Here is a 25,841-nt window from a genome sequence, read left to right as displayed (position 1 = left end):
AAACGCACTGTTTTGAAGAAAAAATACCCAAGACCTGTGCTAGCAATAAACTGGACTGCAGATTTCCCTTATCTGCTGACATCTCTAGCTTTCTAATATCAGTCTCTCTACTGCTTACATCTTTAAGTTCACACTTTCCTGTTCACACTAGTTTCATTTTCTTTACACAACTCTTAACCTAACTTTCTTGCTGATTCAGGCTGCAGAGCACAGTGTCCATGCAGCTCACAAACTGGCTGGACATAAATGCTGGGGATCACATCAGGGCTCCTGGAGTCACTTGTAATTTTGCCCTTTGATACATTTGACCAACCAAGCTAAAAGCAATGATTCAGAGAATTTGATCTCCCCTGCACAGCACTGTCACAGAAGAGCAGTTTGGATTTTGGCCATTCATGGCTCTAAACCAAGCAGGAGACACTAATCTCCCTGCTAGTTAGAGACACTAATCAGGTTACCCAATAGTCCCACACTTTACAGCATCTTCCTTAACTCCTTGAACACAGTAGCACCACACCAAGGAAGGCAGTGGCTTGAACTATGTGACTGAGATCCCAAAGGATCCACAACAAAAGCTGATGGCAAATATGTAACCTGCTCACATCCCAGCTTCATTCTCCTCCATATTTGCAGGGCAGCTTCATGGCTTTCTTGTCCATGCACACATTTGAGAAGGAAAAAAGACTACAGCCACTTCATATTGTCAGAACAGTGTTTGAGGTCACATTAAGTGAGGCCAAGTTCAGATCAACTTCTTAAATAGCTCATCCCAACCCTGTGAGGTAATCCCTCTGCACAGCACACGAGCCAGCAGCACAGGTAGCTCTGCAGCTCTCAGGCAGCCCCTTGCCAAGGACAAGAGAAGCCAGCAGGCAGCACATCTGGCAGAGCTTTCCCAGGAAAAGAAATGCTGCTTCAGTGAAAGAAAGGCTCAAAAATGGTAGATAACAACCAGCCAGAGAAGGGATAGTACCCTACCCTAATGTGGATCAACTGAAACCAGGTGCTGCAAGCTAGCACTTAATACTCAGAATTTCAGGCAAAATTTCTAATCTAGTGCTAATGGTTTGAAAAAGCACAGATGCCCATTGCTGTGTACCAGCCTGAGGACACTGCTTGCACAAGAAAAACTTTAATCTCAAAAAATAAATATGAGCAAAGAGAAATATTCCTGTTTACCAATTAAAAGATCATTTACATAGCTACCATCTGCAGTCACTCCCCCTCCAATTAAAATGAATGAAGAGACCCTTTCCCTCTGTCCCTCTGTGCACAGTGGATGTGCCTTTAATAGCTGTTGCCTTTATCTCATTTTCAGTCTGATGTGAATGATCTTTCCTTAGCACTCTAAATCAGCCCTGAATAGACTCTTGGATAGGACTGCTTTTTCCCAATTATATCCATTACTGTTAGTCATCTGCTTCTTTCACTTATTCTGGATCTTCTCATGTGCTCTTAACATAAATGGAGTTTTGCCATTGATTTCAGCAACAATAAAGTGGAAAAAGCATTAGTCACAACACAGCATGACAGCACCAAATCACAAGGCCCAACACAAGTGCTCCTTGCATCTAATTTATTTCTCATTACAGTGATGGCACCAGAAACTCAGGCCCTTCCTCCTCGCCTCCTTCCAAGTAGCTCTGTGCAATGAGAAACTCAACTCTGCATAAGGTCCATCACCAAAGTGCCAAAGGATTGCTCTGGGGTATATTGCAGATGGGGCATTCCCTATAGGAAAGCAGCAAGAACCACCTCTCCAATGAACCAGTGTCAGGCACCGTGAAAGCTTTCTTCTCCAGCTCTACTCTAACACACTCATTTCCATTTCCCTCCTAAAAAAGGAAATTCCTCTAACTTTCAGATGCCTAAAGTCAGAAAGCTCATATTTGCTGACTTCAGACCTCTTTTTTGAAATTGTAGCCAAAGGAGAGACTTGGCAAGGTACACACAAGCAGTAGTTAATAAGTTACTGCCATATAATGCATAAACTCACACATTGCACAGTACTTTTGTGGGATTAATTGTTGCAAAAGGCAGTGCCAGAAGTGGTCAAGCCAGCTATGTAGTCTAAAACTTCTAGAACAGGATTCAGCAGCACAAGTCCAATGCAAATACCTACATATATATTGTTCTGTCCCAATCAAAATATAGATGACTACATGATTTCAACCACTAAAAATACTTAAAACTTCTTGAGATGTGAGTTCAACCCAGAAATACTTTTCCTTCTGCAGATTTAAGAGTATTTCAGCACAAAAGACTTCACTACATATTTGCTCTGAACAGAGATCAAGCATTTTGTGGGGCCCATTTGAAAGAAGTCAGATTGAGGCAGTAGTTGACTGAGTATCTAGCCCATGGTAAGACAAATATCAGTGAAACCTTTCGTTGAAGATTAGGTTTCACGCTTGGCACATCAGACATTTATCCAGATATTGGAGTTAAAAAAACAGTTTGCTAGTTAAGGCAATTATTGATAAGTTCTGCAAAAATAACCCTGGTGTTACTACCTCGGTAGTTTCAGATATTCTTGGAATCAAAGATATTTCAATGATAGTTATTCACACTGCTTTTCATCTACAAATATATATAATGAGTAAGAGTAACAATATTCACAAAATAGGTACAGACTCTAATTCAACAATCCCAAGAAGAGTACAAAGAAACCTTATTTCATTGGGTTTTTAAAATGAAGTTCCAGTGACTTGACACAAAAACACTGTAGTACAAAAAGCTGCAGAATCAATGTCAAGGCAGCTACATGGAAAAAAGATTAAATCTAGGGACAAAAGGTTAAAATTTGATTACTTGAAATACTCCTATACTAAATACCAGATTTAGAAAATAACATACAAAATTTAAAGTGTCCCTGCCCATGGCAGGGTGATTGGAACTAAATTAGCTCTAAGGTCTCTTACAACCCAAACCATTCTATGATAATTATATAATGAACTTAACATTGTTTCTCATGTTTTCCAGTATGCAAAAGAATCATTATGTTCAGTATGTGTGCTATAAACTACCTAAAAAATACTTTCCAATTTGATCTGCAGCTCAGTTCAGAAACACATGTGAGATTTGCTATAATGTACATTTACTGGATGACTGATGTGGTTTAATTTGTTATTTACAAGTGGGAGAGCTTAACAATAAGTAGAAAACAAATCCCACAAGTTGGTTACACCCTCCCTCTCGCTTACACCAACGAGTGATTACAATGAGAGTTATAATCATGGAAGACTGAAAGAGATGAACACACAACTGCACTGCTGGCTCAGCATCCAGACCCACAGCATATGATGAGGGTACATCATGTGCAGACAGGTGTTTGCACAGCTCTGGCACAAGAGCACAGGCCTCCCTCTGCCCATCTAACTGTGTCCCTGCTTTGGCTGTGTCCCTCCCTTGGTCCCGTCTCTGCACCCGCAGTGCCGCACCCCCGCAGGCGGCCACTGGTTCCTGGAAAAGGAGGTGTTCCTGGAGCTGGCACTCACTGTGCATTAAACATCACTCCCTTCCACAGAAGTGTGGCCTTGCACTGCTCCTTAGGCTGCCATGGATGTTCAGTGCCTCTCAGTCAGCTAGAAAGCCAGCTTTGTTCCATAGCTGGGTTCCATATCTCACTTGGCCTTTCCCTTATTCTCTTCCTAAACAATCCAGCCTTACCTATCTGTGTAACACCAGACCTGGGGAGTGTAGAGCTAGCACATGGCTGCTTTGAATCATGCAGACTCAAATCAATGTGGAAGAAGTGCTGCCCTTTTTGGAAAGTATTCCATCCCAGAAATACAGAAGAATCCATAAGACTCTGGTAATTATAAGAATCTGAAAATTATCCACAGAATCCATAACTCAGTCCTCCTCTAAGAAGGGAAATGATTAGGCAATATTTCAACTTGATTATCCACAGGAAAATTCTTGATTTTAATATTTGCATGTGAGCAGAATCCAGTTACATGACTTCTGGAGAGGAAAGGGGAGGAAACCAATGAAGGCACATTAATATAGCCTATTGATAGGTATCTATACTCTTAAGCATTCACTATTCTAAGTTGTAACTTCAAGAACTTTGTATCAAGAAACTTCGGGATAGTATCTCTGAAATAGATTCCAGAGAGCAGAGCTTTTTCTATGGAAATTGGCTAATCCCAAGAGCGTTTTAAATTAGCTATTTAATTCATGTATTTTTAAAATGCACTCCAGTAACACATTTGATCCTCACTTTTGTACTAAAACAAGGTACCACATCTCAGGCTCACAGCCAGCACATTGGGAATTTTCTAAAAAATAAGGGCAATGCTTTTCAAAGAAAGATTTCCAGCCAGCTAGTCTTAGATTTGGCATGGTTATGAATCTGATGAGCTTCATTCAGAAATATTCATCCTTCACTGAACTGAAAAGGCCATTCATTTTTCACCCCATCAAATAACCAGCTGATTTTGTTATATTACCTACTGCACATTTCTGCTTCCCATCAGAAGAGTTAAACTTGCCATTGAAATAGAGGTACTCAGTAAAAATCAGACATTGTCTAATGAGTCAGTGCACGGCCCATTTCAGCTGATGCCCTGCCTACCATTTCACACACTGAAATGCAAGGCATTTTGTGCTGAATCTATTTAAGAATATAATACACAATCAAATCTCAATCCTGATTCAGGGCAATAATGAGAGCATCCTTTCTAGTAATTTCATTCAATCAATCTGCATATTAAAGAACCTTTTCAAGATTTTAACAGTGAAAAAACCCAGGGTGAAGAGTCATGGCCCCTCAGGGTAGCACTTCAGAAAGCATATTCCAATACCAAAACCCAAGCCTCTCTGTTCACATGCCAAAAATCAGTTAAGTGCAGAGAAAAAAGCGGTATGGAGGGAAGGAGAGCTGGGCTGCCTCTGCCCTGTCTGAGGCTGACTTCCTGGTTTTCCTTCAGGGTCTCCAGAAGGAGTATTGCCTGTGTTGTATGAACAGATTTTTCTATCACCAGAGCCAGCCTGTGCCTGTACTGAGGTGACTGCCAAGGCCATCACTTAACTGGATAAGGCTGTGATCCATTACTGAAACAAATATTGCAAGTGAACTTGATAGATCAGCTGTTTAGCTTGTTGCTTCCACTTCCCAAGCAGCTGCAGCTCTTCCCAAACTCAGTGTATTGATTTTCTGACAACAAATGTCTCTACAATGAAATCATGATGAAACAGCAGATAAGAAAGCAAGAGTGCCAGATCAGCAACACCAGTTCCCACAGCACCTTAGAAATAATAGGAGTGTTCAGGAAGCCAACTGCTCTTATAAAAATAAATAAATAAAATTTTTTTGGAAATACAGGGCGAAAATCCTACTTTGCTTTTATGTGAAGGACCACAGTGTCATTGTATGAGGTCATACTAAATTCTTGGTAGGACCAGAATTGTTCCTGTGACCCTAAAAGCTCCATATTAGGAAATCTGTAAACACTGTCCTTGCTGCCAGGGCACAGACTGCTGTAAAACTGCATGTGAGAACAACTGTGAAACAATTGTCTGCCAGAGATGTTGCTAGGATGTGGCACAGCTCCAGCTGGTTCCAGCAAGTGCTGGGGCACCTACGGCTCTGTATTGGCTGCAGAGCAAAGCCTGCAGCTTACAGGGGCATCCAGGCCAACATGAAGTGTCAGGGACTGAAGCAAGCCAAACCCCAGGAACAAGGCAAGGCTAAAGCAAAATTCAACACCTGGAAGCAATTATTAGGTATTTCAATTCCATTTTAGGGTGGGGAAAGATACACTTGAAACACTGCTCAGCCCAACAGAAGGGGAGAAGCATTGTTACAAGGCAACATGCTTTATTAAAACACGATGATACATCTATACAAAAAGCATATTTGCACCTCTTCACCTAGCCTCTCCTGTAAATCTGTCATGCCACAACTCAGCTCCCAGTCCTAATTTTCAGAAATTCATTTTGAGTCTGCTGCAATTAGGTGTAAAAATCAAACTTCTCTCCATTTTCATTCTTCAGATCCCATGTCTTCAGTGGCCTCTCATGCACCACTTGTTCCCTAAATACTGCACATTAGCATAGAAATGCTTCCTCTAAATTACCTTGCTTCCATTTTTTCAGTTAAGAGGGGATTATGTGAAAATTAAATGTCTATGAGTTAAAACCATATTCTAATCCAAATGCAATGATACTTTTTACTGAGGATTGGTTTTTAAATTAAGAATACATTACATCAATGAACTAAATTTACCCCTGTGTCTAACCATGGCCTGATCCTCCAGCCACTGAGCAACCTCTAGTACCACTGGCGCTGCCCCTGAATGTGTTCATCACACAGACCAAGCCCGGATAATTGGAATGCAAATATATGCACAATTAGCAGCATTGCTGGAACATTTTTAAAACCTTCTGAAAGCACATTCTTAAGTGATTCACTGTATTTTTATGGCTTTTTTCTCACAGCCATTGGCTCAAAAATCTTAGTTATTCTCAAGGGATCAGGAGCTCTTGGACACAGGCTCCGTATCAGGTGCAGAGCCCTGTAGGCTGCTCTTTTAAGTCCTAATTACCCCAATCTGGGGTTGTCAGAAACCCCCAGAACTGTCCAGGAGCAACATGACCTATTCTACCCATCCTCACCACAACCTCCCTCTGAAGAGAAGCTTCACTTAGAAAGAAATGTCACACATGAGCTCTGGGCTGCCTCTCCCAGGCCACACAGCCACTAGAAGAGCTCAGATTTTCAGGCTAAATACATGAACAATGAAGGGGAATAGATCTGCATCTGTGGTGTATCCAGTGGCCTGAAAAATAGAGTTTTGTACATACATAATGATGGCAGTGTGCTGTGGTTTTGTCACTACTACAGTCCAGTAAATGCCAGAGACACATTGCTTTCACTGAAGCACCAGAAAGCCAAGTTAGAAACAGTAATAGCTTTGTATAATGAGGTATTTGCTATTTGGGTTACAATAACCATATGTCAAACAAACTTTTTAGACAATAACATGGTCTACTGTGCCAAACATGTTATCATCTCCTCACTGCCACACTTGTTCATCAACCCCCAGAGCACCCAGCACAGCCTTGTACCAAAGGGTGCTAGTACATTCTCTAACAGCCAGTGTGGCTACAGGAAGTTTATTCACCATCTGGATCTCTTGGGATATCCCCCTTCTCCCTCCAAGGCCACCCATTTAACATGGAAGCAGAATGCCCGTCACCAGCACCCTGCAAACTGACCCCTTAACACAAGTCAGAGAAGAAGTAAGAACAGTGGGATCTTGATTTAGCTTCAGTAACCTAATGCAGAAGAACTGCTGAGAACACTTGAAATAATTGTCTTAATTACAGAAGTACTACCTAAATAGTTATGAGGGATTTTTTTTAAAACACAAACCATTTTAAATGCATCATCTGCCTGTGCATTCAGCTACCCCTCTCTCTAAAATTATATTTAAATTTTTCATTTCTTCTATCTCATCTTTGTGTGTTTTTAGCATAAACAGGGATAAACTCAGCAGCCACCCAAAAGGCTGCTACATGATGCCTATATATGTAAGGCAAGAAAATCCAAGGCTTACACGTGAGAATAATTTATGTCTATTATTTTAACCAGGGGTTACAGTGTATAGGGACACATATTCATGGTGCTCAGAGCAGTCAGCAGGACTCCAGCTGTAAGCTCACACACACATTTTCTCAGCATCTCCTACACAGAGACTGATAAGTGAAAATGAGGAGCCATTATGAGTTGCTGTGCCAAGACCTGAAGCCTGCAGTGAGGAAAAGTCCATTGATTTCTTGATATGATTTCAGCAGTCTAAGTATAGTTTACAACTTGTGCCCCTGTCAAAGTAAGCAATTGTGAAATGCTAAATTTACAAATAATTCTTCGTTCAAATAGACATGACAAAGGTAAATGGCTGGCTACTACTCAGAGGAAAGCACTTACCCAAATTATTCATTATGAAAGGACTAATTAAGCAACAGGGAGCCTGATCACCATTCTGAATAAGACAGGAGCGAGACAAAAGCTCACCTGTGCAGGAGGGATGAGAGGTCAGGAGAGCCATGTCTATTTCAGAAAGAAGACAAAGAGAAACTGACACATTCTGTAATTCATCTGTGACTGCAGGCATGGGACAGGACCAGTAGATACACTAAAGGACTCCACACTGAAACCCAACAAGACGTGTAAATGACAAGGAAATGCACAACATTTCCTGTTAGAGCACGTGTGTAAGAAACCATTCCCTCTGAAGCCTCTCCTCACGGGCAGATTTGCCTGAGCATTGCGTGTCCCTGAAGAGGCGGACACGGGCAGCTGTGCCCAGGTAGCCAGAGCACAGCAGATGGTGCCCGTGGGGATACAGCAGTACCACGGTGATGTGCCACTCTCCAGGGCACAGACAGGAGCCAAATGCCCTGACAGCAGCAGGGCACCCCCAGAGCCTGAACCCCACAGCCACCAGCCCAGACAAACAACACATTCACTTACAACACCTCCCCAGACGAGTTTCCTGCACGGCTCAGCCGCGCTCACTCCCGGCCCACAGCCACCCTCCAGAGCCCGCTGCCTCCAGCAACGCAGCTGGAGCGCATCTCCAGCACAGCTCCGCAGCCGGCGCTCCCGAAGCGGCTCCACCCGACAGCCGAGCCTGGCTGAAGGGTGTCCCAGCACCACCCCCACCCTCACAGCGCAGCCGCCCCACCATGGCTCACCTCCATCGGCTCCATCACCTCCATCGGCTCCGGGCACCTCCATCGGCCCCAGGCCCCGCACGGTGCCCGGCTGCCTGCGCCACTCCTCAGCGGCGGTCCCTGCTCCAGGGCTCTCGGGAGCCTCCTTAGTCCCGGCTGGTGCTCTTCCATGTGTTTTATCAGTTCTTTACACTGAAACTTCCCTGAGCACAGCAGCCCCAACACCTCTCCCTGCTGGAAAACATCCCGATTTTCCTGCAGCTTCGGCAACATCCCCACGGCCCAGGCACAGCGAGGCTTCAGCGCCGGAAAGGGCTTCACTTTAGCGCAGGTACCTTCCAGCAGGCTCCACGGGGCCCACAGGCACTCAGAGCCTGCAGCAGCCCTTCCCATCAAGGATGCTTCTGGCAAAGCCCCACGGCCCCCAAGAGCAGCTCCCCTCCTGCATGTATCCTCCCAGGAGAGTCCTGCCCCAGCCAGCTGCCCCTGTGAGGGTGAGGGCACAAGGCAGCCCCCGGCCAGCAGGGCACGGCCAGAAATAACGGCACAGAGCAGGCCCTGGCCTCCAGCTCGTTTTGCCAAGAGTCACTGTCTGTGAGGGGAAAAGGCTGAGCAGCACAACCCCCTAACTACTTTCACTCTCAGGTGTGGCATTGGATATAACATTTCCTGTTTAAAGTAAAATAAAAGGAGAGGGGCTCGCCTGTGTGTAAGGTGTGTCCTGGGATGAGGGTTCCTGGGTTAAAACAGCACAGCAGGTAATCTCTGGGCAGTAGCCACCCTTTTATACTGTGCATTTTTACCTCTGCTCAGCATGAAGGAACATGTAATTAGGGACCAGATATTAAACTCTTACAAACCAAAGTGTTATGGTCAGCACAGGCTGCTGTGTGCTAATTCCTGGAGAGGAGCAGAGAAGCATAAAGAATAGTTTTCCACCACTTATTCATTCCCACTGTACCTCTTTGAACCAGGTGTCCTTTACCATTGACAGCTCTGGCAGTTCGTGGTGGAGCTACAGCCAGTGAAGCAGGTGAAAAGCACAAGCCCAAGGAGCTCAGCAGAGTTCAGCCCCGAGCTCTGCTCTGGCAGTCAGACCTTTCTCACTGCCTCACGAGCTGCAGGACCCCCAGTGCCTCCAACCCCGCCACAGGGCATTGGCAGGGTCTGATGTCACCACCACATCAGAGAACCATTTAGGTTGTAAAGACCTTTATGATATCAAGTCCAAGCATTAACCCAGCTCTAAGCTGTGTACCTAAGCACCACATCCACACTTTTTTTCAATGCCTCCAGAGCTGGGGACTGGACTGCTCCCCTGAGCAGCCTATGCCATTGCTTGGCAAGCCTCTCAAGGTGATGAAATGTTTCCAAATATCCAGTCTAAACATTCACTGGTGCCACTTAAGTCCATTTCCTCATTTCCTATCACTTATTACTTGGGAAAAGAGAGGTCAAGCAGATAAAAGGATGTTCTGAAGAATAAAACAGGTCACCACTCCATCAACTAAGTTGGTACACCTAAAAACCCCAACTGACTGAGTGTGCAAAGCGTCTGATTTTAGTAAATTGACTGAATAATTGAGATCTGAAGGGCTGATCCCAGACCAGTACAGCAAACATACATAGGAACCACCAGTGGCAAATAAGCAAGCGATGAGAGCTGCCAAGAGTGATTCTCAAAGTTACATAAACACTAAATATGTCACTTTTCCATTTTATGTCTCCCATGATAAACTGTTATGAGACATGCACATGGCTTGAAACAGATAATTGTTGATAACCCTGACTGGTGGGAGAAGGAGCCATCTGGCAGATGGAAAACAAGAAGGTGCCAAGAATTTAGCAGACTAGGGGGCCTGTGAATTTATGCAGAGAGGTCTGCAGAGAGGAATATTTAGAGAAAAGTTCAGCAACTCTGTTTCTATCTATACACAAAACAAATTGGAACATCAAAACTGTCCGAATAATTATGAAAATTGTTCCTGTTTGAAATTCATCTTGAAACTGTGAGGAAAATCAGTGAATCTAAAACTGTGAACTTAGAAGTGAGGAATTCTTTCTGCATATCATGATTAATCACAAATGGTTACAGCACACAGCATCACATTTCTTCTTCTGTCCTTCAGGTTTCTATCCTCACTGCCTTTAACATGCAAATGCCTTTATTCATCCTCTCCTGACCTTGCTGCATGGTATCATTTGTTTCTTTCAATTTTCCTTAACAGTATTTCTTTCTTCCTATAGCAGAAAAAGAGCAACATCTGATAAGCTCCGCTTTGTATTCCTTTCCTTTCTTCTAAGTGAATTTCTTTTGCCTTTGCTCTCCTCTTTATCCCTCCTGGGTAGAACAAGGGATATTGCTGGATGCAGCGTTCTAATTGTGAATCCACATTTTTCCACTGAAATCACTATTCATTAGCCACTTTGCTGCTGACCCTTTGCAACAGCTGAGCTGCAGCCAACATCTCTTGCAGTTAAAGGGAAGTGAGTGCATGACCCACGTCAGTAGTCACAGGCAAAACACAGTATTAATAAATTTATGTAACATGTTTAGTGATTTTGGGGCTGGTTTTGCTGAAGTATCATGGATCAGCACAAGGACCACACAGCACTGAGGTTGTGCAGGGAGATTGTGCAGTCTCTGTCCTTGCAGGTTTACAAGATTCACCAAGATAAAACCTGGAGCAACCTAGTTTGATCTCATAAGCTGACCCTGCTTCAAGCAATAGTTTGGACCAGAAACCCCCATAGCACCCCCCCCCATACAAATTTATGAGGCCATGACTTCCAGAGGCACCCTGAAATATAACTCCTGCTGACTCCTGCATAATATTCCAATTCCAATGAAAACGGCAGAGGCAGATATTCTTCAAAATCACACTTAAAGCTTACTAGAATCTTCAGATTTCTTAATATTGTATCTGTAGAGCCCCTTCCAGTTGGCATCTTCCACTTCAACTGCTGCTGGGACAAAGGTGGCTCAGCAGATCCTTTCTCACTCAGGCTGCTTCACTAATAATATTTAATCTGGGGAGTTCCTGCAACCACATTTTCATCTTGTTTTTCTGCAGGAGAGTCCTATTCCATTCATGTCCCAGAAAAGAGCTGTTATTTAGACACGTTAACAAAACTCATTAGTTGCCAGGGAACACAAATAAACCAGATAAACCTTATTTTTTACTTTAAATGTGCACAATGTAATGAGTATTGCTGAAATGTTATCCTATGTATTCTTTAATAATAAACCATGCACGCTTTTGTAAGATCTTGCTCGGGATCTCTGATACAAAATGCAAACTCTATGTACTGACTGCCAGGATAACTTAGCAGGAAGCACAGACACTTGAAGTCAGATACATCAATGGGAAGCAGTCACATTCTCTTAGAGCCTCCAAATTAAATCTGCTTACCTTATTCATATGCATAATTCAGCAGAGTAATATTTATACAACACCCTTAATTGAAATGACAGTAGAATAAGAACATTTTTAATCCATTCAATGAAGTAACAGAGGCAGCATTTGCCCCATGTTCAGTCTGTTCCTGTAAAGCAGCCCCACACAGCTGGGCACAGCTGGCACCTCTCCAAAGGGACCCATACCTGCATTTATGGGATGCACAGGAGCAAAGCTGGAACACCAACTCTTAGACCAACTGTGAGGTGTGCAAGGGCTCACATTAAACACCTTTCATTTTCAACATGCCGCTAGCAAATAGAGATGAAGGGGGAAATAATCTCACTACTCTTCTCACGGCCTACAGGATGAGAAACACTTGTTTCAGGATTGCTTATGACCATCAGTATTTCACCTCTGAAGACCCGAGTTCTAATCAAAATGGAAATACAAGGTTTGTGGGTTTAAATTATGTTCCTCTTCCCAGTCACGGCATGATGTTTAATGTCTGACAAATTACAAAGTGATTGGAAAAATAAGGGACTTCCTCCTTTTGTTAAGAAAGAATGAAAGATACTTGATCTAACATTTTTTCATTGTCAGCTCCAAGGTTAGCAGCAGCAACTTGCACAGCTTTACACATCTTGTGGTTTAGTTGATTCAGTGGAAGACAGAGGGTTTTCCTGTTTTCATGCACTGACTGATCATTGCAATTTACCACACCTGTTTGATGTTCTGGCTTTGTTGATAGCAGAAAGCAACACGTAGCTGCCCATTGGCCTTTCTCTTCCATCAAACCAATGTGGCAAGTCTTCAGAAGCATCTCCCTTCCATGCAACTGAGTGCACCCTGTACCTTGTTTATGCTATTGATCCTTTACTAATACAAGCATTGAAGAATCATGCTGTAATTATTAAATCAGACAGAAAGGAAACCCAAGACTGTTTTCAAGCTTAAAAGTCAAGTTTATTCTGACCACAGCTAGCTATCCCTCCTCACAAAAGGAAAACTTCTTTTCTAACCATGTCCTTCATCTTTCTGATACACTATTTTTCCCTGTAATTTTCTACATTTAAAACTTTTTTCAACTCTGTTTGGCTTGGTAAAGTTCCTCTACTTCTATTTCCTGAATACAAAAAAGGGCTAAAAATCGTCTTTTAATTGCCAGTTGTTCACATACATATTGAATAGAGCAGCACTAAACACAGGGCTTAGCCCACCAGCATTTTACACAAGCAGGGTCCCTTTCAGTTCTCCTGAAGCTTTACCTGAACAAACATGCAGTCCTTTATTTTCACAGAATGAACATTGCATTATTAGTTCTGTTCACCAAAGCACACCAGGGTGCAGTTGTACAGTATGGTGGGTGATTCCTTGCTGCAATGTAGTAGGTGGAGCTCAAACTATGGACCAGATTCAGAGGCTGTAACTCTACTGGCAGTGCTTGTATCGGGAAAGTGAAGCAGATGCTTGCAATGCACCACTATTAGAAGAGGAGCAAGTGCTCTCTCAGAATGACAGGACAAGTTTTTTAACATAATTAGGAGCCAAAGGACATTTTTGGAAGCTAAGTCAATTGGGCTCATCTGTTTCATACTCCCAGAGGCAATCAATTCCTGTTCACTTGACTCATCCAGAAAACTTTCCCAAAAAAGACCAAGGAATTCTGCACACAGAAATGACCATGCATCAGCTCCCAAAATCAAAGGAGCTTTTGCTGTAACATGCTGCATCTCCCATGTGGAGACCCAAGCACAGCTCCCCTCTGGCGGCAGCCGAGGCGGTGCCAGCGTCCGGGACGGGGCTGGCGCTCCATGGGCAGCTCCCGGGGGCTCCCAGCTCCAGCTGCCTGCCCGGCCCGCAGCACGGGCTGGAGCACGGACAGGGCAGGGCAGGGGGAGCAGGCAGCCTCACAACACAGGCATGGAGAAAAAACAAGCACCGTGCTCTACAAGCAGGTCAGATTTTCAAGCACTGCCCCCGGACACAACAACCAGAGAAAAGAAACCCCGCTGGGTACAGCCCGAAGCCAAACACCCAAAATCCTCTCAGCACTGCACTGAACATGCACAGTGGTAACACAAAACACATCATTCCACGACAACACAAGTACCTTAATCTGTATTTGAAACACCAAATTAACTATCCCTCCCGTTTCTAGCACTGCTGTCTGGAATCTGGGAATGCATCCTAACAGGCCAATTAAAAGATCTCCCATTGCTAGATTTTTTTATTTCACTGATTGTGAAAATGAGCTGAGGGAACCAACATTCAATGCAGTCATTCAGCAAGTGTGTAAGCAACCTTATGCAATAATCTTTTAACTAGTTTATTAAATGTTTTTCCTTTTCAGAATAAATTCAACATCTAATGCCAAAATTTCATCAAGAACTCAAAAATCTTAGTAGCCAGTTATCAGCTCTTTAACTTGAGTTACAAGAAATAGACATATTACACATCACTAAAATTTTCACACATACACCCACACATACACACACACGTATCGGCATCCTGTTTATATTAATTTATTTTCACAAATCAATCTCCTTTTTCTTCTCATACTCTTCACATTTTCTGAAGGCACAACACCCAAATAGGCAATGTAAAATGTACTTCCTGTAGAAAAGTCTGTAGTCTCCTAAGAGAACAGTTTGGCAAAACTACATTTGTTTAAAAACTCAAGTTCCAAAATGAGCCTTCAAAGAGCAGCAGAGAACACCAAGATTAAAAACTACTTAGGGTGCCTGCACTTTTCATATGCAACACACCACTTAACCTTTAATAAACCAGGACTTTTTCCAAGAAATTACAAAAGCGGAAGTAGTAAAATCTCTTTTTCCCTTTTTTTTTTTTAATCATCAAGTTGTAACGATGGGACAGACTCTAGGCAGAGCTCCCAGAAAGAGCCAGACCACCATCTGGCTCCATCACAGAGCAATGACAATTCACAGGCAATGAGTCTCCAACCAGCGCTCTGAAATCAAACGCTGGGCTGGCTCCATCAAAGCTCTCTTACAGCCATGAACACACAGCTGTACATTTCCTCCCTCTTCGTACATAAATATACCCTCAGACACAGACAAAGGGAAAAAATAAATCATTTTGTGCATTTTTCTATGCTTCCCTGCTCTGCCTGTTACCAATCAATGTCAAGAAATATCTTACATCTTATGTTTTGTTAGCACTATAGAATATATAGAATATATATAATTTTATTTTTGTTGTCACACATGCTAATGTTTCCAGTACGATAAATGTCTTTTTAAATCCTGCATTTCTTGTCACGCTGTAGACCCACTTCTATTTGACAGTGACTCCTGGACATACATGTCAAGACAAAAATAAATACTGCTGCGATGGCAAACGTTTTAAAACTCTTAGGACACCAGTACAGTGGCACTTGAAAGACTTTTTAAATACAACAGAAAAGACAATAGTTAAATAGAAACCTGCTTTGACACAGCCATGAAACCTGCACTATACTTGCAAGATCTGTATTTGTTTCTGCAAGAGCAGCTCCTGTTCTTTGAACAAATCAAATGTTTCACTCCAGCCCTCCGCCCATACCCTTTAAGAAGTCCACGTTGTTATTTTAAGCAAGCATCCCCTCCAGCTGTACATAAGCAACACTGTATTTCCCAAACAATTGAGGTAATTATAAAAATGAATATCATTTATTATTTTCTTTTATTACTATCATGTCTGAACATTTGCTTTCATACAAAAGTCTGATTTTCAGCATTGTTTTCCAAGGGCATCCCCTCCGCATCAAGGGAGATAAAGATGTGTTAGGAATTGTGCAAGAGTTTTTGTTACCATCTTTAAACCCACAAGAACTTCATGAACAAGACATTGGCGTTTTAGAGAAGGAGGAAGGGGCTTTACACATATTTTCAGTTCCACTTGATTTTGTTTTTTAAATCGCATCTAACTCAAAGCAAAGGGGGCGGGTAAAAAAAACAAAAAACAAAAAAAAAAAAACCCACGAAATCATCACATCACTGTATGTTACCCTTCAGCAGTCTTTGGAGGAAATCGGAGCCCAGGTTGCTTTACCCGGCTCCCTCCCTCACTCAAGGGCAGCCGGAGCGGCTCCTCTGCCCGGGCTCCGCCACCCCCGGGCGCCGCTGCCCCGTCACAGCCGCGGCTTCCTGAGCAACGTTCTGCTGAGGTCCTTCACCTCCTCGGGGCTGCCGACCCGCTCGTAGCCCAGCAGGGCCATGGGCTGCTGGCAGTACTCCTCGACCTGCTTGATCTGCTGGTAGCTGAGCGCAGTCCTCCAGGCACTCAGCGCCTGGGTGGCGTTCCTGGCCGACACCACGAACGGCTTGGAGGAGTAGCCGGGGCCACTGGTCATGTTGAGGGCGAACTTCTCCATCTCCGGGCTGACTGCCAGGTTCACAAAGCCGTACACCTGCCGCAGGGTCTTGATGGGCTCCACCACCAGGTCCTCGTAGCGCACGGCCATGTAATTGCCCTGCAGCCAGTCCGGGGGGTGCAGAGCAGTCTGCAGGGTCTTGGCCATGCTGCTGCAGATGACCTCCATGGCACCCAGGGCATGGTAGTCCGAGCCGCCCCCCCCCTCTTTCTTCCCGCCCAGCTTGTGGCCAGCATCAAGGAAGGGCATGCGGTGGATGTGGGGGTCCCGGCTCCTCACCACCTGCAGGCTCTCCCGGATGAGGCCGTGCCGGGACTTGATGCGGGAGCTGGCGACGGCCCGGGGGTCCCGCACCAGATGGATGACTTTGAGGTCCAGGGTCGGGTCCCGCATGAGCGGGGCCAGGACGGCCAGGTCAAAGACACGTACGCCCTTGATGACCAGCGTGTGGTACTTGTGGCATTCCTCTTGGAAGCGGCTGAGGCGCTGCGGGGGACACTTTTTGCACACCCGGTCGTCCACCATCCCCACCACCTCCTTGCGATACGCCGGGCAGAGGGGCGAGGAGCAGATGACCTTGTTGGTGGCCGCTCCGAAGATGCCGAGCGTGGTGAGGTTCTTGCCGGCGCCCGCCGTGCTGTAGAGCTGGAAGACGGAGAGGTCGCATCGGTACAGGGAGCTCAGCATGTCGCGGGCCGCCCCTTGCAGCGAGACGGCGTCACCGGGGTACAGCTTCTGCCAGACGTGCCACACCGGCTCGTAGAGGAAAAAGACCTCGGGGTTCTGGTTGAAGAGCTCCCCGAAGAAGGACGAGCCCGAGCGCCAGGTGGTGAAGACATAGACCAGCTGCCGCCGGGCGCCCGCCGGGCCGCGGCTCCCGGCCGGCGGCGGCGGCGGCGGGGGGTGATGGCGGGGGGCTGCCGGGGGCTCCCCGCAGCGCCGCGGCTCCCGCCGCCACTTGTACTCCAGCAGGTTGAGCGCGGCGAGCAGCAGCAGCAGCGCGTAGCCCAGGCACAGCGCCAGCGCCTTCCGCCGGCACACTTTCATGCTGGGCGGCGGCGGGGCCAACTGTTGCTCAGCGCCCCGGCGCCCCGGGGCCCGCGGCGGGCAGCAGGGCGCGCCGCCCCCGGCGCCGTCTCCCGGCCGGCCCCCCGCGCCCGGCCCGCATAGCGCAGCCGCCGCGACGGCCCCGCCGCCGCCGCCCCCGCCCCTGCCCTACTTAGCAGCGGCACGGCCGCCCGCCCGCCCCGCGCTTCTCCCGCGCCGCCATCGCCGAGCGGCCGCGGGCGCCGCCGCAGCGCAGCTCACGGCGGCCGCCGGGGCGAGGCGGAACCGCGCTCCGCTCCGCCCCACAGCGCGGGGCGGCAGCGAGGGGCGGGCGGGGGCTGCGCCGCCCCGACAGAGCGCATCGCTCCCCGCCCCGCCCCCGCCGCTCCGGGAGAGCTCCGGTGCCGCCGCCGCCACCGAGGAGCGGCCCCGATTGGCGGCGCCCGCCCCGCGCTCGCCATTGGCGGCCCCGCCGCCCGGCCTCGGGCTGCAGCGCCCCGCCCGCTCCGACCGACCGCCCCTGGGGGGAGCCCGGGCTGATGGCACCGAGCCCGAGCCCGGCCGGGCCCCGCACCGCCGGAGGGCGGCGGGCGCTTCTGGGAGCCCTCTCTGTTCTGCCGGGGCACTCCCGTCAGGCCAGCCCGGCGGGAGGCTCCTCACCGGGTACCTCTCGCACAGCGGAGCCGCGCCGGCAACGGGAAAAACAAAAGAGGAGGGAAAGATCCCTGAAAGGCCCGAGAGGATTCCGGGGCCAGCCCCGCCGCCTTTATCTTGGTTTGTGCGGAAACTCGGAGTTCTCAAAGGTTCTCCAACGCGTTTTAAAAACCCCTCACACTGATCTTCCTGGCAGAGCTCAGCACAAATCCATCCGCCCGCAGTTCTTCACCGTGTTTTTATAGCCGGTGTCCGGTCCCCGGGCGGCCCCTTCGGTGCTGCCCCGGCCCACGGGCAACCAGCCCGGACGGCCCCGAGCCCAGCGCAGCCCCGCGAGTGCCGGGCAGAGCCCAGCGCAGCCCCGCTCCTGCCCCGGCTGGAGCCAGCACCGAGCCGGCAGCTGCCAGCGATGGGCTCCGAGACTCTCTGCCCCGGGTGGAAATGGAAACGGGCAGCGCTTTCTCCTCTGTCCTGGAGACACAGCGCTGTGGGGAGGGCACCGTAAGCAGCGGTGCAGCTCCAGGCAGCAGCGGTGCTTTCCAGACGACCACATCACCAAAGCGCGCCTGAGAAGGGCGCGGAGTGGCGGTCCCGAGGGACAGCGCACTTGTGGGGCGCTGGCTTCCCGATGGGCTTCCGGCAAAGCTCAGTGACTCTTATGGAATTTTCTCAGCGGTTTCCTCCGCCCCCGACCGAGCTCGGAGCGCTCCGGGGCTGCTCATGAGTTACAGAAGCATTCGGCCGCTCCCCCCAGTCCATTGCTTTCTCCCCCCAGCAGCTCCCGCACTGTTGCAGCGTTTCCCACCAGGCACAGACACACACGGACCATCTCCCCGGGCAGCTGGGAGCCTGGAGCGCTGGGGGCTGCCTCTGGCTCAGACTAATCCCTCCACAACAGATGACACTGGGGGGATTTTGCTGGAAGGTTTATTAACAGCAGATAAAGCACAAATTCACCCGGTGTGTGCCTTACCTGGTAGCACACTATTTAATAAATGCAAGAAAACAGTACAAGAGGGTGAAGGAGCTAAATGTGTAAGCAATCTTCGTATCCCTTATCAAAACATTTCAATACTCCTCCCACGTTTTCTGCAGGGATATTTAACAGCCAAGCTCCCTTTCTGGAAAAACTTCTAAGCCCCTTCCAGCCTGACAGTGAAGGGTAGGATCTGTAGCAGGAGGGCTCCTCTCTCCGAGCCTTGTCGGGGCAGGGTGGCAGCGGGGTGGGAGCAGGGAGCTCCCCTGGTGTGCGACACCAGTGCCGCCTCAGCCTCCGTGCCGGCTGCGACACGGCCACCAAAGCGCACTGGCCCGCTCAGAACCGTCCCGCAAGCTGCCGGTGACCCTGGCGGCAGTGTTTAAATGTCACTGTGACTTTTCATACAGAAGTAATTTGTTAATAGCAGACTTTAAACAACCATTAAATATTCAAGAAAAAGTCCCTATTTCATCAAAGTGAGGGGGAAGGGGAAGCCGTTTTTTTACCCTACAGTGCTCCAGAGGAAGTCTTTAAAGCCACATTGTGTACAAATTATTTGTATCTAGTCGGCAAAAGAAATGTGCAGTTTACATGAGCTTAAAACGATTGATTTGTAAGTCTTGAAACAGTATATAAAGAAAAATAAACCTCTGGAGCATCTTGTAGCATAAAATTCTTGCAGTTATTTTGTTCTTTACTTCTAATCTATGAGTTCTTCACATAAAACAAGACTTTTGCTTTTTTATCTATTTTTATAAAGGTTCACATCAAATATTTATTTGGCTTTCCGTGCTCACTACAGATGAAGTGACCACCTAGCTAAAGCAGAAAAGCTTCTTTTTCATTCTGGAATGGTCTGTAGTAGCATCAGTTAGCCTATATTAGGTGATGAATGACAACGGCAGTTCTGAGACACTGGAGTTCATAAAGCAATATCTCCCACCACTATTGTTCTGCAGCACTAATGCAATAAAGGACAGAGACTACAGGGAGCAAAACCAATTCATAGCAGTGAAAAATCATTACAATACCATGAAGTTCAAATTAATCCCTTCTTTCCTTCTCACTCGGTTGAAGAGAGATATGAAATTTTCTGAAAAAACCTACAATGCCAGCTCCAGTTCTTACAGCATTTAAAATTTAGCAAGTAACAAATAAAGATAAGCAAACAGGAACTGCAGGTTTAACATCTGAAATAGTAAAACTAATCAGTAAACCCAAACATGAAAAGCTGTAATTGGATTCTGCACCTTCCCTGCTGCTACACAGTGGTTACATCTCTCTGAATCAGCGAGTGAGGAGCACTGAAAGCAACACTGCCTTCATCAAACTGCTCCAACTCAATGAGGAAAACACGAGGCCAGCAGCTCTTTAATTCAACCTGCATGCTGCTAAACAGAATCTTACTTTTCAAAACTGCAGCAGTGTAGGTGTTTATGCCGTGCAGGTGGATCCAAGTACCCAGGCACAACACAGCTGTGATCAGTCAGGTTCAGTGCAGCTGCTTTAGCTCCTCCTCCCAGAAGTTTCAGACCTGGAAGTCAACTAGCACTTTGAAGAACTCAATATCAATGAGTATTGAATAAGTTTATATGGAAGAGATTTATACAGCCAACTTTCAATTCACAAGTTTGGAGCTTTGGTTGGTTGTTTTTTTAAAATCATTTATACACCTGTTATATATAACTGTATACAACATATATGGCAAAGAAACACAAAAGTATTAAAAAATGGTAAGAGGCACAGAAAGTGTGTAAAAGAGGAACATTCTGCAGCTGAACAAATATGGTTCTTCACAAATATATTCAGGTATTTCAGTGTACATTTTCCACCCTCTATTTAACTTCACGTCAATCTATTTTAGGCTTACTAATCTCAGTATACTAGATCACCCATGTCAAATAATGAAAAGTTTTTCTTCAAAAAGCACAATTCATCATTCAAAAAATAAAATTCAAAGCCCAACAATTCTTTCTAGGCCAGCTTTACTTTTTGACAATTACATGTAGTTTGCTTTGAGGAGCAGAAGAGAATGCTCCATTTCCAGGGCAGATTGTTACACACTACAAAACTCAGATAGAAGTAGGGTGGCTGTATTTACCTCAAACTCTGCAGCCAGCAATGTGTAAAGTGAGGGATAAGTACCTGCAATTAAAATGCCCCAATTTAAAATATGAGGGGAATTTTTTTTTCATTCAATACTTAGATATTTTATGTTACAGTTTAGTATTTTATAAACACAACTTTCTACTTTTTCATGCTTTAAGATTTGCCTTTCTCATGTTCACAAGCATGCAATGGGCACAAGAAGTTTTTCCTGAAGTCAAATTTGAGCAAGATTTTATCTTTTAAAAGAAATTGAAAGATGGAGATTTATGCTGTTATAAACCTAGTGTGAGATAAGTTCTGGGTGCTGATTAAATAGTCCTGTATCTAGCCTAATCAGGATAAATAGAGATGCTGAATTCCTCAAACATTGCCCAAAAGAGAGATTCTTAAAACTAAAGTACAAATTATAGACCACAAAATGTGAACAAAAAATTGAGTAGCTCTCAAAAACTTGGAAATCCTATGAATTTGTTTAGACTGCATTTTAGTCTCACCACTGGAGATAGGTGACAAGACTCTCTACAGTAGCATTTAGAATTGCTGGTGTTTATATTTTGCTCCCTTCCTTTTAGTATTGTGCATGATGTCTTAACAGCATATTCAGCATGTGCAGCAGTGGCAGCTGATTTCCCTCAAAACACACTTTTTTCCAGTAATGTTGAATCCTTCAGCAGCCATTCCATTAAGTGATGGCTGCCACAATCTGCCTCCTAAAGTATCCATTTTCTCTTGGATATTTTTCTGAACCATGTACACAGAAGCAGCTGGCAGGGACCAAAATTAAAGCAGCCACTCATAAACCAGAAATACAAAACCAAGTGGACAACTTGTCTGTAAACAAGCTGTTCCCTGCCACCTCAGTTTCTCTTTCATGTTCACTTCCAGTTGCACAGGTGACATTTTCAATAAACTACATTTCAATAAATATTTATAAATTTCTGTTTGTGCAGCTGAAGGAATTCCAGAACTTTGCAAATGTCCTGGGGACACTGCAGTGTAGATTAGTCTCTACTTGACTTTTATTAAAATTAGAAATCTTTTTTTGGCTGTTGTGTAACTGGTTCAAGTTCTAAAGGAAATTAAGAGATTCTACTTTTATAGCCACACACCTTTAAAACAACGGGCAATACACTGCTTGACATCAAATCTTCCCCAACCTTTAGCAGGTCACACCTATGAGCTACCTCAGCCCCACACATTTGGGCATCTCTAAACTTCAAATCCAGGACCCAAACACCCTTCACCCCCAGGGCTTGGGGTGCCCAGGAGCCCTTCAGCTGCTCAGGGCAGCCCTGTCCCTGGATAGCATCCCTGTCCCAGGGGCTGGACAACATCCCAGTCCATAGCATCCCAGTCCATAGCATCCCTGTCCCAGGGGCTGGACAACATCCCAGTCCATAGCATCCCTGTCCCAGGGGCTGGATACAACCCAGTCCATAGCATCCCTGTCCCAGGGGCTGGATAACACCCCAGTCCATAGCATCCCTGTCCCAGGAGCTGGATACATCCCAGTCCATAGCATCCCAGTCCATAGCATCCCAGTCCCAGGGGCTGGATAATATCCCAGTCCATAGCATCCCAGTCCATAGCATCCCTGTCCCAGGAGCTGGATACATCCCAGTCCATAGCATCCCTGTCCCAGGGGCTCTGCCTGGCACTCCCCACCTCCTGCTGCATGGTCCCAGGGGCCTCACTTGCCTCTCCTGACCCTGAGGGCAGCAGGCAGAAGCCACACAACAATGTTCCCTTGGATCTAAACTCTCAGGTGATAGAGCAAAATAGTCCTCATCTGACTATGGATTGAACAAATTTAAATTCCAGGGAAGAGAGTTGCCAATCCCTGTCTAAAAATTCAGACACAGAGCTTTGGGCAAAAGAGTGAGAATTCACTTTCTCTCATAAGTAACATACAGTGTGCTATAAATGACTGTCTAGGAAGGTTCTTGAAATTAATCCATTGCATCTCGTCAAAACTCAGAGTAACATAAATCACTCACTAATTACTTTTGAAAATCCCAAGGATTTGAGGAAAAGGGACTCTTTATCTGTAGCATTTTCATATTTCTTCTGTATACCACAGTGAAGACTTCCTGCAGGCTGGCATGAAAGATGAGTTTTCCCCTGGTGAAACTGCCTAGAAATCAGGCTTTATTACAAACTTATCTTCTTCCTTTCTCTCTCTCTTTATTTATTTATTTAGTACAATCATCCTGTGCAAAAAGAGAGGATGAGAATCTCCAGACCTGTAGTTCACACAATGGTCAGAATCCAATCTCAGTCTCATGTCTAAAAGTTTATAGCCAATTCTTTCCCAGAACTTGCCCAAGGCACAAGTCTCCATTCAGTTAATCAGCAGACTGTTCTTTTCTCATAGCACAGGGAAGATAACCTGAAAAGCCAGGAAAAAAAAAAAAAAAATCACCAGCAATCCAAGGGATGCAGATTTCTGGTGAAAATGCCCAGTATCAGCTGCAGTGCAAACCTCTATACCATAAGCTCAGAAGACCCTCCTGAGTTTCTATTTACAACAATGTGGTCAGTGTTTGCTCTAGCAGAATCTAGCAGGTGAAAACATTTGGCTAAGTAATTCCTGAAACACCAGAGCTGTACCTCTTTAGCATGGCTCAAAAAATATGAAAATTGGTTTCTACTCCCAGTGATGGCTTTGGTGATGATTCTGAAGTTGGTAATGATTGCTGGTAATGATCCTGAAGTTCAATCCTGGGCAGAGGCAGCTCCATCTTCCACAAATCCAAATTGTATGCATCAATTCCACCCTCCTCTTCCTACGCCAGCTAAATTTTAAAACAAGAACAATTTGTCATATAGAATTAAGAAATTCTGCCAGGTAAAGTCTTTTCACAGAAAGATTTCTGAGAGCTTTTCAAAGACCTTATGCTTACTGTTTCTCCTTGCTCACCTCTCTACAGGCATAGTTACCATACACAAGCTCTAATCACAGAGCTAGGTCCAGCCTCAGGAGGCCAAGAAAGATTCAGGAAACACATTTCACACTTGCTTGCAGGCAGCCTCTTAAGAAGGTCTTGAAGAGTCAAACTGATGGTTTGTATTTAAGGCCCACAGCTACAGCAAGTTCCCCAGTCCACACAAGAGTAAAAATAGAGTGAGGTCCAGGGAGATCAACATCCCATGTTTAAGAACTCTGAGCTCTAAGCAGAGATCTCAGTAACTGGGATTTGTAATCTATCCCAAAGGAATACTCTCCAACATCAAGAGTTCATTTCCCAGCCTTTCCCATCTTGTGGGGGCATCTGAGGTCTCTTTACTCTTTTTCATCTTTCACAGATCTTGCAGAACGTAAATTATCTTGGAGACATTTGTTCCTCTCAGGTTTGAGTGCTGTGTTCAAATGTTCCTGGAGCAAAGGGGAGAAGGAGAGAGGCACAGCTCATGGCTGCTAAGGGATGGCCCCATTTCTGCACATCCTTCCTGCCCTGCACCTCACCCCGTGAGCCTGCCCCCCCTGTGCCCACTCACCCCTTCCACAAGGCAAACAAGGCAGCAGAAAGGACAGAAGGAGAGAACAAGAGGCACAGGGAGGGCTGGAACAGGACCTGCCCCCAAAGCAGCACCAAGGTGTGACACTGGCCCTGCCACAGCACTCAAGGTCCCACTGCAGCACCACCCAGCTCCACGCCCTCCCCGGCCTCCTGCAAACCGCTGCCAGTGCTAACGAGCTGCTCATCATCTCCCTGTCCCAGCAGCTGTCCCAAGTGGGAGATGGCTTTGCTCAAGGGAGATTCCTACAGACAATCAGAGTGAGCAGCCCATGCCTCATTAATGAGTGAGAGGAGCACAGAGGTCACTGCTGACAGAGGAACAGCAGCAGCCATTAGGGCTGGACAACACAGGCACAACAGCATCGAGCAGCAGAAGAGCTGCTGAGGCCAAGGAGCTGCTCATGCATAACAGGCACGAACACTGCTCTCTTCCACGTTAAAAATAAAACCATTTCTGGCAGTCAGCAAACTGACAATTTTATTGTTGCCATGTCAATTGGAAAATTTTCTGTATAAAATACAAACCCAAAAGCAAGTAAGACAAAAAAGTCCATGTGAAACTACCATTTCCTCTTTAAATAACCACAAACAGAAAACTTTCTAGCTTATGACAGAGCTACACTGTAGAACATCTCAGCACAAGACCAGACAACAGAAGTGGCAAATGACACAGGCTCACCCACGAAAGCCAACACTGCACAGACAGAAGCAGGTGGAGGAGAAAACAGTATGCAATTGCTTAAGATTTCTGTATCCTACAGGGGAAAGAGATTTGGACAAAATTAAATTAGCATTTTAGTTGCTATCCTTACAAGAGTGGCTTAAAAAACTGAGGAGCAGCAGCTCCAGTAGCAACAAGAATCACCGAAGTACTGGAAGTATTGCAACAGCACAACCAGCAATGAGAAAAAGAAATTCTAAAATACTATGAGTTATTTAAATAAAACTACTTTAGCAGCCATATTCAGAAAACTGATAAAAATTTCTGACTAACAATATCATGTTTGTAATTTGATAAATCTCAGTTTACTGAGCAGCTTCATTGATACTGAACAGTGCTTGATTTTAAG

General features: G+C 45.8%; 1 protein-coding gene and 1 long non-coding RNA gene across 2 annotated transcripts; both read right to left on the bottom strand.

Moving 5' to 3' along the window:
- Window positions 1-14,388: 14,388 nt before the first annotated feature.
- On the bottom strand, window positions 14,389-17,578 carry CHST2 (carbohydrate sulfotransferase 2). Its single transcript, XM_059855396.1, has one exon. It carries the CDS (start codon window positions 17,506-17,508, stop codon window positions 16,219-16,221), a length of 1,290 nt encoding a protein of 429 aa, XP_059711379.1. The 5' UTR covers window positions 17,509-17,578; the 3' UTR covers window positions 14,389-16,218.
- A 1,508-nt stretch (window positions 17,579-19,086) lies between these two features.
- Window positions 19,087-24,878, bottom strand: LOC132331704 (uncharacterized). The gene is made up of 3 exons (XR_009487665.1): window positions 24,749-24,878; window positions 23,861-24,626; window positions 19,087-23,639 (listed from the first exon to the last, which is right to left on the bottom strand). It is a non-coding gene; the product is annotated as an uncharacterized LOC132331704 (long non-coding RNA).
- Between the last annotated feature and the right edge of the window lie 963 nt (window positions 24,879-25,841).

Source organism: Haemorhous mexicanus, chromosome 10 (assembly GCF_027477595.1).
Source record: "Haemorhous mexicanus isolate bHaeMex1 chromosome 10, bHaeMex1.pri, whole genome shotgun sequence".
Classification (NCBI taxonomy): domain Eukaryota; kingdom Metazoa; phylum Chordata; class Aves; order Passeriformes; family Fringillidae; genus Haemorhous; species Haemorhous mexicanus.
This window is presented reverse-complemented; position numbering and strand designations above follow the sequence as displayed.